This window comes from Anopheles bellator, chromosome 2 (genome assembly GCF_943735745.2).
Source record: "Anopheles bellator chromosome 2, idAnoBellAS_SP24_06.2, whole genome shotgun sequence".
Lineage (NCBI taxonomy): Eukaryota > Metazoa > Arthropoda > Insecta > Diptera > Culicidae > Anopheles > Anopheles bellator.
In genome coordinates this window covers 78,347,520-78,362,461 of record NC_071286.1, presented here as the reverse complement: position 1 = coordinate 78,362,461, position 14,942 = coordinate 78,347,520, and the positions used below count along the sequence as shown (strand labels likewise).

Sequence of the window (14,942 nt, the reverse complement as noted above, 5' to 3'; positions counted from 1 at the left end):
AGTGTGGCCAGGAAGTTAAGCCAGCCTTTCTTTGAAGTCCGACGTCCACCGGGCCTCTTGGTTCGCACAGTCCACCGATGCCGTGGTGACAGTCAATAAGAAAATGCTTTAAGAAACAACGGCACAGGTTCCGTGATTCCTTGACAGCCCTTGAGAAGGTCCCGCGAGCCCAGGACCAACCGTTGCGCGACTCACGCAATGGCGGGATCGCGTGTTTCGCCGACGAAAGGAGCACGCTTTTGCTAAACGATTGTTTACTCTCGGCCGACGCTCTGCCTTGTAATCCGGTCCCTGTCTGGAAGGGGCCGCTGCAGGACTTGCTTGCTGTTGGAGTGTGGAGCTGGACGGTTGCCGGCGCTGACCTTCGGACCTTGCCCACACCGGGGAGCCTCCCCCGGGGTCTGGAGAGTTTGTTTTTAATTAAAACTATTTCATTTGCTTCTTCCGCTCGATTGCTGCGTGGTCCAATTGGACCTGATGGCCAACATCAACCATCGCCACCGCCGCACCATTAATCTTGGTTGGGAAACTTGACGCTGGCTGCAATTGGGGTGTGGTTTGTGATTTGTTTGGCCATCGGCTGGCCGGCAACCGTTCGAACGTGAGATTGTGATTTTGATTCCAATTATTTCCGGTTGCCTCTGACAAGTGGTACGCGAAAGGAACGGCTTTAAAACATCGTCGGAGACATAATTGGGGTTTGAAGATGCCTCCCGTTTAATGAACGTTTAGTAGCGAACCGTTGAAGCGCGACACAGGGAACACAGGGTTTCGCCTCTTTTCCCAGGCCGATTCCGGTGAAAGGATGTGGCACGGAAAAAATGGTGTCACACCGAGCGGAAGCACCGGGAAGAGTCGGGTCGGGTAGACCGAAACCGAAACCTGCCGTCAGGAAATTGTGTTTGGGTTGTTGGAAATTGAAAACCTCACTTCCGCGCGGTCCTGATGAGCCGTACGGCGTCTTAAGCGGCGGCATGTACCTGTCACGTGGTTTGACACATGCGTGTGCGTTCGGTCGCCCGTCAGGACGGAGGACGGTTACATCAACGCCGGCCCGGGACGATATTAAAAGCATGCGCAAGTGCGCTTCATGTTGGACTCTTTCTCCAAGTCGCGCCTTGTTTTCCGCGGGCAGAGAGCGAAAAGATTAGTTGCACATGGTGGTGGCCGGGAAAATGGAGAGACAGAAAGAAAATGGAAAGTAAAACAGTGCGACGAGTGCGAGTAAATCGATTTCCTTCGGGCTGATGTAAGTAGTAACCGGGACGGACGGAGAACCGACAGACAAGTGAGTCCAATCTGCGCTGGGCCAAGAAAAAATCATTTAGTTTTCCACCTACGACCGTGACCTCCCTGGGGTGGCGGAGGCACTCTCGGTTTATGTTATACTTTCTGCGACGTGATTAGGATGTCAAATCGGTGCGGTACCATCCGGGAGCAGCTTGCCAGCTGATTCCCGGTGAGGTTAATCACGATGCCAGCGATGTTTGCGCATAGAAATGGCTTGATTTTGCAGTCGAGATTGTGTCGGCTTGCTGAAGACATTGTTCCGGGCCACGTGTATCTACCGTTTCGTGATCGCGGCTTCATACTTTTGCCGTTCCACATGAAGGGACTCCCAAAATTAAAGACTCTACATTGTGAATTCTAAAAATCAATCTTAATTCGAATTTCCCAAAAATTGGCTCCCAAATTAACTACTTCTACCATCAATTAAGAGCCATTTAACTAAGCAACGTTTAATGGAAATGGGTTCCACCCGTTGGGTTGATTCCATAAACTCACCCTGCTCCCACCAACAACGAATCGAATGGGAATGGCCAACGGTTAAAAGTGTCGACCGGCGAAACAGTTAAAATAAATTACGTGCAAATGAGGTGCCGTCCACGGGCGGGTCCACGATCAGCTGGCAACAGGTCGTGAATTTAATGTGCCATCGCATTACAAGCAACACGGTGTCCACCCGTTCCGGACAGCTGCTGCTGCTGCTGGTCGGTTGGTCACAGACAAGGTGGCTCGCCCGTGGTGTGACACCTGACGCTTCTGGTCCGTCGCGGTCAACTGCCACAACGGCATTGTTGGCCGGGCCCGCCGGTTGGTAATTTAATTATTCCTACTTCAAACATATCCTGCCCTGGTGGGGCCCTGGCTGCCGGGTATTTCGGAGACTCGCGTTCGGTGCCGCGGTGTGTGACACATTTCTGGAAACCGGAAGCAACGGTATTAACACTAATAACGCTCGATAATGAGCCGTGCTAATGGCGCGTAATGGCAGATCGAGAGTTCGCCCGCGCAGATGGGCCCCGGTTTACCTGGGTTTCTCTAGCCTGACACTTCTACGAAGGTCACTATTTATATTTCGGGAATTGGCAACACTGATGTCATGTGAGTCCATCTGATGGTTCCATCGTAAAGTTTGACATTTTTGACGACATACGTACTCAGAACATTTTGTCATACGGACGCTATTTGTTTATTTTATATTTAGTTGAAAGTTTCGTCTCGGCAAAAAAATGGAACTGAATCGTGAACATTTTCGAGCGATGATTTTTTACGACTTTCGACGTGGATTATTACAACAAGAGTGCGTCAATCAACTTAATTTGACTTTTGGCGATGATGCTCCATCAAAAACCACTGTGTATCGCTGGTATAGTGAATTCAATCGTGGTCGTAGTTCGCTGTCCGACGAGTTTCGTGAAGGTCGTCCAAAATCGACTGTAGTGCCAGAAAACATCGATGCTGTGCACGAAATGATTAAGCAAGATCGTCATGTAACCTATTGTGAGATTGAGGCATCCCTAAGCATTAGTTCCACCAGCATATATGCGATTTTACATGAACACTTAGCTGTGCGAAAATTATGTTCACGTTGGATCCCACATAATTTGACAATCGCTCAAAAAAAGGCTCGTGTCGATTGGTGCAAAGAAATGCTTCAGAAATACAATCGCGGTGCTTCAAAAGACGTTTATAAAATCGTGACAGGTGACGAATCATGGATATATTCGTATGAGCCCGAAAGTAAGCAGCAGTCGACTGTATGGGTGTTCCAAGATGAACCAAATCCAACAAAAGTTGTTCGCACACGAAGCACTTCAAAGAAAATGGTGGCCTGTTTCTTCGGAAAAACTGGTCATATTGCAACAGTGTCTCTAGAGGATCGTAGAACAGTAAATTCTGAGTGGTACACAACCATCTGTTTGCCAGAAATCTTCGGTGAAATAAGGAAAACAAACAAGAGACGTCGGATTGTTCTTCATCATGACAATGCCAGCTCTCACACATCGGCTCAAACAAGAGACTATTTGAGCACTCAAAACATCGAATTGATGGGTCATCCGCCGTACAGCCCTGATTTGGCACCCAATGATTTCTTTTTGTTCCCATCCGTGAAGAATAAACTGCGTGGTCAACGATTTTCATCGCCCGAAGAAGCTCTTGAAGCGCTCAAAAATCATGTTTTGGAGATACCTCATTCGGAATGGAATAAATGCTTTGAAAATTGGTTTAAGCGCATGCAAAAGTGTATCGATCATCGTGGCGAGTACTTTGAAAAACAATAAAAATATATTCGCAGCTTCACTATTTGTTTTTGTTCCTATTCCCGAAATATAAATAGTGACCCTCGTATGCTGGTCAGGCGCTTTTTCGTCCCCCCACAGGGTGGCACTCAGTTTGTTGTCGGTTTGTGACACGTGTGGCACCGGTTTTGTGTTGGTGTGGCAGCCACAAACAATGGCTGTTTCAATGGCTGCCGGCTGCCATGCGTGGCGTATGCTGCTGCAAGCGAATTAATCCACAAATAATGCGTGCTTCACGGTAACACAATTCCCTCATTAAATGTTTAAACCGGAAACGTACTTCAGTTGGGTTTTTGTCGCTCTTTTTGACGGTAATGTATTTTGAATGAGCAAGTGTCAGAAGGAGAACGCATCTCATTAAAAAAAAATGCGTTACTGTAAATAATGTTGTGAAGTTTAAAAACTGATTTGTTTTACCTTCCAGCGTTCATTGTGATCCTCTTGATTAGCTTGTCAATCAGTAAAAGTTTCCCAATCCGCAACCGATTGTAGGGAGATTTTCAGAAATTCATTCTCACTCGATTGAGCAACCACCGAAAATTAAGCCTCACCACGCAAGTGGCAGATTTGCTAATTGCTTTCCCGCCGGAAACGTACTCCGGATCGGAATGCATTGTTAAAATGCATTCCGGTGGCGGGTGATTGAAAATGGAAATACCGATCGGAAAATGAAACTGTCGAGAGCAGTGCGAAGAGCGTTGCCTCTAATTTTCCCGAACCCACGTCAGAAAAACGCATTCCAGTTTGGCCAGAGGGTTGATTGCTCTCCATCAACTGATTGTGGGTTAACCGAGTTAATGAATCGAACGTGGGGCTTAATTGGTATGTTACGGTATAGAGTGTACTGAATGAAATAGAATAGATAGAAAAAAATAGAATAGATGTCTCCATTTTTTGAGATTCTTCAATTATTGCCCTGAAATATTCATGCCCATAAACCTTATCTTGAAAAGTCAACTGCCCAGTCCTTTTTTCTAAGAGTAAAAATAACAATACAAGTACCTTCCTGCCCTTTCTGATGCCCTATTCCGATACTATTAATATTAACTAAGTATGAAAGTTCGCCTATTAATATAGCTGGTTACATCTTGTTTGTCAGATGTGCGCAACTCTTCAAAAACATCGCCATTTACGCAAGATAAGGGCCGTTTCCTCTTCTTAAGGATGGGCAAATAAATTATTTTGTCGCGTTCAACCGAAACCCATTAGCAGACCAATGTTAGTCACTGTGTTTTCAATGCAAAGTATCTGCGACCATCTCGCGGCCATTATCTGACCAACCGTTCCAGCCGCCGCTGATTCATCTACGATGCGGAAATTGTCAGCTCACGGGACGATGTCGCAAATGGCCATCTCATCGTTTCCGGTCCAGCGGTGCCGTCAGTAAACCAATAAAAAATTCATTCATTTAACGTGCCGACCACTTACGGTGCAGCCCAAGCGGCGACCGACGGCGCAATTGATTTATTTGCATTCGATCCGGCATCTGGTGATGCGGCACAGGCAATCGAAATATCGTCACCAGATTGATTTACGGTGCCCATCATGGTATGGCCCAAAGTCGAAGCTAAAGGATCATTATAGGCGCCGTTTATTGGTCCGCGGATCCCCGGGGGTGCTTCAACAGGCACGGATCGATGATTTACGGCCAAAAGGCGCTGCGATTGGTTGGCTGACCGTTAATGCATCCCTAATTGAAAGCGCATTAACGCACGCACGTACAGTCCGCGGCGGCCAAATGTATCTTCGGGCCGACTCGAGTGCGAAAATAAAAATGTCGTTAATTGATGAGTGACACGAAACGCACGATCGACGGACGATACCTATTTGTCCCTTATTTTCACTCCACAACCCTCGGCAGCCTCGGGGGAATGCTCCATTTTTTGACGGCTCAGTGGAAGAATCTCACAATCCCCAAGGGGTCCACGGTTGGAGATTCGGTTCGCGCTGTAACCTGCGCAACGCGTAACGCCTAATTCTTGCCAATTTCTTTCACCCAACATTGCCCAACAGTTTTCGGGGAAGATATTTGTTTTGGTTCTACATTGGCTTTGGAGCGAGCGAAGAAAAATCAGCGGAATGAGCCGTATTTCGTGTTTTTCCAGATCGACCTCCGGCAATCGACATTCCTTTCCACGGCCATAGCCATTCATAGAAATGCGTGGCCGATACGGTGAAATTGTTGCCACCGTTCGCGCTGTAGCATTAAATTATTTCCAACATTCCGACCACCGTTCGGGCTCGGTTCGGCCTACATTGAATGTAGGTCGATCGGCGGGTCGGCTGTAAGAGGCTTTCCTTTTACGGAAACGGGGAGGGTGGCGCACCATTTCGTGAAGGAAATGGTTTTGATTATCACTTTTCGTTCAAAGGAATTGCGAGAAACATTTTTCATTCAAATACCATTTCTCCGGACCTCAACCTCTACACGGATCCCAGCTTCCGCGCGTAGGGTAATCAGTAAAGTTTCCCCGTAAAGAAGCCCCGCGAATGGACATGGGTCATCAAAAACGAAAAAACACTCACAGCGATTGGAAATGGCGCGAACAAAGATGAATATGATTATGGTCGCCAATAGAGAGCCACGGATGCCGTTCGAGGTTGATTGCGCGATTGTTATAAGAGCTGGAAAGAATTTGAAATCAAACTCGGTGCTGCTGGCAAAGCGGTGGAATGAAAATGGTTGTCGCCATAACTATGCACATGATGGTGCCCGAAGCGACCGTAAAACGGTATTACGGAAGTAGGAAAAAATAATGCTCTGATTGCATGATTCCACTACGGACTGTGCTACTGTTACGAGTCATCATGACACGTGTGCTGCCAATCCGATGGTATCGCCGGACGGCAGTTATTTTCATAGAAAGATGTTTCCATATTTAAATGGCAGGTGCTCAACCGGCGATGGACCTGTGACTGTCACAGATAGCAAACCGCAGGCCAAATGCCATTCCCTAACCCTTGCAACCGTTTGCTGGGTGGAGCAGCGATTTCAACAATTTAAAACATGAATCGTACCCCAGGAAAATTTATGTGTTTTAAATTGAATCAAATTTCATTCGGTACGCTTATCCATTTGGGGAAAGAATCAAAGCCTCACCCGACCACTTTCCGTCAATGCGATTGTGTCAATCAAAATTACCATTTAAATCGATTTAATCTTCAGCCTTTGCCAGCGCAACAGGTACGGCAGGGTACGCATTACGGGGTCCTGGGTTTAAATGTTACCAAACCAAGCTCATCCTCAAAGTGAGATTTGACGATGAAGCTTCACGATGTGGCGGCTTCTGGGCAACAAAGTGTTGCCAAACCACGTGGTGGTTGACACAAACCCGCTGGCAACCGCTAAAAGGCCCGCTTAAATCAAAGCCACTTAAAGGCGCGAAAGACATCCCGCGGGACGGGAGCCGTCGGTCGGTCGGACGGAGTGTGTGGTCGCTGATGCTGTGTATAAATCATAGCCGAGACCGTGCAATCGCTCGTAAATCTTCCCCGCGGGCATCACACGGTTCGCCAGCGAGTCGAAAAGTCGAGCCCGATCCTTGACACGGCGGCACACGTTTCCGTCTGGCGTCAGATTGCGGAATGAATTATTGATGTTAATCGTGGCCGTCCCCGGAGACGGAGAAGCTGCTGCCAACCGGTGGCCGGTTGTTGAGTTTATGAAATTTCAATTGCTCCCCGTGTATTTGCCGTCTTGGCCTTCGGATCGGCTTTCACGGGCGGACATTTCATCAGCACTCGCCGAGCCGCCGGGGATTTCGTAACTAGGACCCGGCCACCGGGAAACGGACCCGGAGATGCGCGCGTGGAGCGAGTGTTTGTTCTTCCATTAGTGTAATTGAGTTAGTATTGACCTTCTAAATTGTTTCCCTACGCTTCGGGTCCGTGCCGGGGCGAAAATAAAAGAGCGAACGGAAAAGAATCAAATGACCCATCATCTGTGCTGCTGTGGGCTTCCGGCGGGGGGCCCATTTTTCCGAACCGCTCGGGTTTCCGTTCCGGTCAACTGATACTCCACTTTTCCGACGTTCCTCGAGGACCCACCAGGGGGGTAGGCGGCAGAGGAACCAATTGGCACCGGGCGGAATCCTGTCCGTGCTGGGGACGCAGCGTTTAATATATTAATTTTATGCCCGGAGCACACAAAACCAGCATAATATTCCCGGGGAACACCGTGTGCTCCCTTTTGCATATTTATGAGCAGTGTCCGGGTAATTTGTTCTGACCGGAGCGGCCCGGACCAGAGCGTCGTATTTTATGCAGTCATGTTCCTCGGTGTGCCATTTAAAAGTATGTTTGTTCTGCTCCGTATCTGTTACCAGGCTGGGTGTCGAAGATTGCGCTCCAAAGTTCTACAATTACCGCAAGGAAAGTTTCGTTCACTAAGCCGCCGCTTTGGCAACTGTTTTGCTCATTGTGATGAATTTTAACTCAACGGTGTCAGTTCCACAAATCGAAGCTCCTTTGCGTGGTCGTCGCATTTTATTCGACCCACAACACACAACTTGGCAACAACTTCACAGTACGCACGGCGCAACACGGCTGCGAATGCTGTTTCCGTTCCATTTTCCACGGACAACGGCGGAAGCGTAAAATCAATGGCGCGAAAATAGCGAACGACACGGCAAAGGACTCCCGATGCCGATGTCGATTGCACTCCCGATGATGAGCTGCTTTCGCTTCCTGGGTAGCGCCGCAGTTCCGTTTGCGTGTCTTGGACGGTGGTTCCGTTTGCAGACCGATTCCAGCGATGGAAATTCAATGAACCTCTGCTATCGGCACGTTCACCGGAAGAAGCTGTACATGTTTAATTGTGTAACGTTGCAACTCTCGTTTAGTGATCGTTGTCGTCGTTTCTGTTTCTGGTGCTCCGATTTCACAACACACCCGTCCTGTGATTGGCTAACTGCTTTTCAATCGACAGTTGTCTGCTGTTCCACCAGAATGGCTACAAATGATACACAATGCAAATAAGTTTCCAAGCGATACACGATGTTTGTAAGTTGATTATTGCCCAGCTATTATTGTAGATTTTCTCGTTAAAGTTTCAGCTAAAATAAATCTCATCGAGTTTCAGGCACCAAACATCAGATCGATGGGCAACACAAGCTTAAATTAATTTCTAATTATGTGTCTCAAACCTCACACATCTTCGTTCGGAATGCAATCGATGTTTCCCTTCCATTTCCCCGATTACAGATTTAACGGACGCCTGGCAGCGACGTAGCATAGAGCATGTAGAATAGCACCGTAAACGTACAAAGTAACACAAGCTGAACAGAACCAGCACACGAAGTGGAATACAGCAACAAGAGCGCCACATTTGATTCCTAGCCTGGACCCATCGATCCCCAGGCAAACGCGATGGCACTCAGCACGACAACCGACGCATCGGTGGATGTGATTGCACAAAAGCGGCTCGAGTGTCTGGAGACGCTGAACCAAACCATCGACACGACGGTCTCGGGTAAGTGCGCGGGGAAAATCGCTTTTCTTCCCACTTGAATGCCGGCCCCGAGCCGGACATCCTCCCGAGCGTCCGGGCGGAGGAAAGAAAACCCTTCCGCCGATGTGACCAAAATCCAATTAAAAGTTTATCTGATTAAAGATAAAGTAGTTTTTCCCGCCTCGCCCGCCACCGGGCACGGATGGAAAATCGAGCGTTTCAAGAACTGTGAACGCAGTTCGGATCGACAGCATAGCGAGGCGCATAATGATTGAATTTATAGCTAATTAGACGCTTGAGCGATGATCGTGTCACGGGCGATTGCAACATCGAAATGCATCGACTTTAACCTTTCTTCTTACGCAGGACTATTCTGCCCGGGCACGTGGGACGGGTGGCTGTGTTGGCCGGACACGGCGGCTGGAACCTCGGCGTACGCGCTCTGCCCCGAGTTCATCTCCGGCTTCGATCCGCGGAGTAGGTATCGATCGGCGGGGCTTGATGTGGTGGCTTCTGCGACTTTGAACCAACCAATATTTTCCACCGTCCATTTTCCAGGATTCGCTCACAAACTGTGCGAGGATAACGGTGAGTGGTTCCGACATCCGCAAACGAACAAAAGTTGGTCCAACTACACGACCTGCATCAACCTGGACGACTTCGAGGTACGATCGGGGGGCGGCGCTCGGGGTCCCTTCGCTTCGCGCAAATTATCTGCTTTGTTTCGCCTTCTTTCAGTGGCGGAAGCAGGTCAACCTAATATACGAAACCGGATACTCCATCTCGCTGATAGCCATCCTGCTGTCGCTCGCCATTTTAAGCTACTTCAGGTAAACGATCTGACTTAGACCTCGTTAGCCTCCTCGTTCACCCTCATTTGCATAATTATTGGGCTAGGCCCGTCTGGTTGTGCCTAAGGAGCTTAAACAAAAGCCTCAACATAATGAATTATAAATGGCACGAAGCGATGCGGGGAATCATAAGATTAGCAGCTGTTAAGCACAATGATTATAGTAGCGGGCGTTAACATCCATTTTCTTCCCGAAAATGGTTAATTGGTCGGTCACGGTATGTTGCGGCATTAGACCTGCTGTAGACACGGCATTCCATATAGTGTATCCGCTTACTGCTTGTAGGGCTACAAAAACTCATTAATCTTGACTTGTGTTACTCGCTTCGCTAACTTTTAATATAGAAATATGATCCGTTCCGATCCCTCCCGGGGCTGAAGGATATTAACTGTCGGGTTAGCTGCAACGCTGGCTACTACGGCACCTTTCCGATGAGGAAAGTGTCTTCAGGGTCTTAGTTAGGGCTTACTAAAAGCGTTATATAACGGGCACCTGCCGTTAGGATACTGAAGCCATACTTTTAATTTGCTAAGCAATTCTTTACGGTATCTATTTGCTTTTGAATTCGAAACGGAATGAAGTTCGTTTGAATTAATAAAAATTCGTATCTTTTATTAAAATGTAATTTTGAGGTCCAAATTATTAACTGCGGTGCAGTCGTTCGGTCCATTTATTGGCCCCCGGTCTAATCGAACGCTCTTTCGCCCGCAGGTCGTTAAAGTGCGCCAGGATAACGCTCCACATGAACCTGTTTGCCTCGTTCGCCTGCAACAACTTCCTCTGGCTGCTCTGGTACCGCCTGGTCCTGACCGAGCTGGACGTGCTGAAGCAGAGCGGCGTAAGACGGCGACGGCCACGCTCGCCCATCAATCATTGCGCATCGTTAATGGTCGCTCCTTTCGCCCTACAGCCCGGCTGCATCACGCTGCACCTGGTGTTGCACTACTTTCTGCTGACCAACTACTCGTGGATGCTGTGCGAGGGCTTCTACCTGCACACGGTGCTCGTGTCGGCGTTCGTGTCGGAGAAGAAGCTCCTGAAATGGCTGCTCGCCCTCGGCTGGGGCTCGCCGGCCCTCTTCATCCTGCTGTACGGCTTCCTGCGGGGCTACGCCAGCCCACCGACCGACACGATAGAGTAAGCAAACTTGTGTCTTGTGGCCCGATGATGTTTCTATCTATCCGTCGCCATCGGTGGCCCGGGGAGCGGCGAACGCATTAACGATTGAGAGCGTTCAATCTAAATTTGTAACGAAGTTACGACATTGCCTCTTCGAGTCCTTACAGCTCGAATTGAGGTGTTTGAAACATTTTACGTGTTGTTTTTTTAAGAATGAGGATTCAAATCGGCGATAAAGTTAGTTTTTGAAAGCCAATGTCAACAACGATTCGATTCGTTCCCCGTCTTCAGGTGCTGGATGAATGAAAGTTCCTTCAACAAGGTGTTCGTGGGCCCGGTCTGCCTGTCGATGCTGCTGAATCTCGTGTTCCTGTTCAACATCATGCGCGTTCTGCTGCTGAAACTGAAAGCACCGGCCGGTCCGCACGGTGCCGGACCATCGAGAACGATTCTGCAAGCATTTCGGTAATTTTACTAACTTCGATATCAATGAATTTCCTGTGTCGGTCAGCCCCTGTCCTTAGATTTAATGGCGAAGGAAACCCTCAAACCATAAGCGGAGTGTCTTTAACGCTCTTTTATCAACTGAACTGTTGTGGAATTAATTTCGAGTCCTTCGCTTCGCCCACAGGGCCACACTGCTGCTGGTGCCGCTGCTGGGCCTCCAGTACATGCTGACCCCGTTCCGTCCGGACCATGGTCACCCGTACGAGCGGACCTACGAAACGATGCTCGCCTGCACATCGTCCTTCCAGGTAGGAACCAGCGACAGACTGGGCCAACGGGCTCGCATTTAGCGCTCAATTTTTCATCAAACGACCCACCTTTTCCACAGGGTCTGTTCGTGGCCGTACTGTTCTGCTTCCTAAACGGCGAGGTAATCGCACAAGTCAAGCGCAAATGGCGGACGGTGTTCCTGCGGACCCGGGCCAACTCCTACACGGCGACGCAAGTGTCGGTAAGTGTCTGCCCTGATCGTGTTCACGTTTGTGGCCCTTCCTTCGTTACGCACGCATCTGCACGATTTGCACTGGCCGCTTCGCCGGCTGGGGATCATTGAGCCGGAGGGCGTACGGGAATTGCACGAATATTAATTGGTTCACTTTACACCAGAATCGATGCGTGGGGCACAGCCAATGATCCCTGCCGAGCGGGCGGCCAAAGCCAGCCCATCACCACGATCGCCCCATTAAGGTAACAGATTCTTTGCACCAAACCATGCACCGTTTGACTCACCCCCTGGGGCTTACCATTCCGAGTCCGAGCCGGGGCTGGCGCTCGACGTTGTTAATTCCCAAACAAAAACGGCCAGGGCTGCGTTGGCCCAGATTCTGAGGCTTCAAACGGTACGCACGGGAGTGATAGTGGCGCAGCTTAGAGATGGCAAATAAACCGGGCCGGGCGCTACTGTGGACTGTCGCCGCCGGCGAAGGTTTATGTAAACTGCGGGCCAGCCCTTTGGCGATGCAGGGCAAGGTTGCCGTCGGTTTGCTTACCGTCAGCGAGGGCCGCCTCGAGAAGCAAACACATGGCGGCCCGGAGATGTATGGTTTACGTGCAGTAATTATTTAATGCGCACAACAACCCGAGCCCGAGCGCGGGTTGTTTGGTTTGGTTTTGGGAGATGCAGAAAAACCCGCTGAGCCGTTCCCGTTCTGTACCCATCGCAGGTTCCCGGTTCGTGTTCGTGAACGTTCATTTTCATTCGCTTCGAAGGGCTTCTCCAGTGTTAGCGATCCCTTGTTCCGTTATCCGTTTCCGTTTTTGTGTTGCTCAGCTGTGTCCATTTTTCTGTCTTTCGCTCACTATTTTCTCTTTCTCTTGACTTTTTTCTTCTCTTTTTCTTGTTTCGTGTCTCGTGTACTTTCAGTCTTGCGCAATATCTGAGACGAATTTTTAAAGTTGACCCGAGGCCTGGTACTGTGCCCGGTTTTATGCGTTACCACCTTACTTTTGGTTTGCTTTATCTCAATCGAGTGTGTGACGCGCATATTATTTGGTTTGCCTGTGAGCCGACGTTCATCGGTGTCCTTTTCGGTGCCTGGAGTGCCGGATTTACCGGAAGCCCGTGATTTGTACCCCGCTACGTTCATGCCCATGCCTCATTCACCGAGCAATAGCAGATTCAGTGCATGGCCTGCGAGGTCCTTTTTCGAACAGTTTTTTTTCCCTTTTCGACCGCATTCCATTCTTTGATATGCTTTCAACCCCCACATTGCACTTTCTCTTTCGACTAAAAGACACACACAAGACCTACCTCACTGAAGCACCTGCACCGCGATAGTGTCTCTCGATCCTCGTCCCCCACCCCCGTGACTCATCCGGGCCGCGCGCCGTCGTCGCATTTCGAAGCAAACGAGAATAAAACTCCCGAATTCTAATCTCAGCCGGTCCGCTTGCAGTTCGTTCGTTGCGGTCCACCGGTGCCGGGCGAGGAGAAGGTTTGACTAAAGGAGAACTCGGAGCGCCCTGCCCAGCCTGCCAGCCGGAAGCCGCGCCAGAACCGTAGCAAGCGGAAGCACTCGCTGTTGCTGCCGGCGGCCCCCGAACAGCCGGCCCCGGCGGTCACCAGCCCCCGGGAGCTGACCGCTTCCGGTGAGCCGGCGCCCTGCTCGACGGGGCACCCCGAAACTGCCACCACAACGAAGCCGTCGGATGGTCCGACCGGCCAAAGGGTACACTTCCGGACACCGGAACCGGAGTCCGATCGGCGGGGTCCGTCACCGGATGGCCGGTGCGTTGCGTTCACCGAGGTGACGGCGGTGCAGAACGGACGCGGCAAACCCGGCCATCACCCGCCCGCGCCGGCCAACGGCTTCCATCGCCATAGCCGCGACGACGAGCCGGAAGTCGAGCTGGACGACAAGGTTCCCGCGGACGAGGTACTTTAAGGAGGTGACGGTGGGAGGTGACGGAGCTTTAAAATGTGTATGTGCTAAGGTATCGCTGAATGTAAAACTAATGAATGGCCAAAAACTATCCTAAACTTACACCTTTGAGCGTGCGATGAGGGGGAATCGTTTGCCATGTTCTAGTGCGGACTTTGTAAAAAAACAACATAACCTGCTTAACTGTGGTGCTAATGTTAATGTTTCTTTTTAAATAAAGTTTAGTAAATTCTTCCTAAGGGGGACCGTCGATGTAAGTGGCAGGCCACGGTGCGCTGAACAATCGAAACCGCGAGGGCTTTAGGCAATGGATCGTGAGACGATGAACTTTTCCTAGAAACTGAGATACAAAAGAGAAGAGGACGAAAGAAAAGCAAATCGGGTCGGTGCCCAATTCGTTCCTTAGGCTGCCAGCGGGGACCGCGGATGCTTCCGACCACACGCACTTAAAAGAGTAAGTTAAGTATTGTATGTAGGATAATCAATAGCAGAGAACCGGGACACGAATTTGAGAGCGAAAATTAAGGGCAGATCGATATGATAGATGACGATTTATGTGGCCCAAAAAGTATTAAACAATCTGCCACACACACTGTGTCCTCTAGACTTAATGAGACGGCGTTAGTTCTAACAGTCCGATGGAACGTTTTACAAAATATTTGCGCAAGAAACACGGCCGGGTGTGTTACGGAGACCGATGATCGCCACCGGGAACTAGATGTAATAGAATAAACTGGTTATAAGTGTTATCCGATACTCGTTGTAGCAAAGCTGTCACTCTGAAATGCAACAAACTATGGCTGAAAATGGGCCGAAAGTTGCAAGATAACTTTAAGAAATAAATTTCCGAACGATAGTACCGAATCAGAACCTTCCAGCGAGGCGCGTTATAATTTGAAGCAAAACCCGAAACGATCGAGTCTTCCGTTGAGCCTACCGTTGACTGCATTAGTGTCAATCGGCGTGTAACCTGATCGCAGCAATCGGCGCTGAGTGCAGCACATTGATTGTGAGAGTGTTTATCTTCGTTTCTGCGCCGGATATCAAGTAA

At 49.5% G+C, this 14,942-nt stretch overlaps 1 protein-coding gene across 2 annotated transcripts; it reads left to right on the top strand.

The window, feature by feature from the left end:
• The first annotated feature begins 8,935 nt into the window (after positions 1 to 8,935).
• LOC131208568 (calcitonin gene-related peptide type 1 receptor) lies at positions 8,936 to 13,450 on the top strand. 2 transcript variants are annotated; one of them, XM_058201360.1, is made up of 10 exons: positions 8,936 to 9,054; positions 9,400 to 9,510; positions 9,592 to 9,698; positions 9,772 to 9,863; positions 10,596 to 10,722; positions 10,795 to 11,021; positions 11,295 to 11,468; positions 11,635 to 11,758; positions 11,839 to 11,961; positions 13,406 to 13,450. In XM_058201360.1, exons 1-10 carry the CDS (start codon positions 8,952 to 8,954, stop codon positions 13,448 to 13,450), a joined length of 1,233 nt encoding a protein of 410 aa, XP_058057343.1. In that variant the 5' UTR covers positions 8,936 to 8,951. The 2 variants fall into 2 exon arrangements, with proteins under 2 accessions (XP_058057343.1, XP_058057344.1); XM_058201361.1 differs by having other exon boundaries at positions 13,391 to 13,450.
• The last annotated feature ends 1,492 nt before the right edge of the window (positions 13,451 to 14,942 follow it).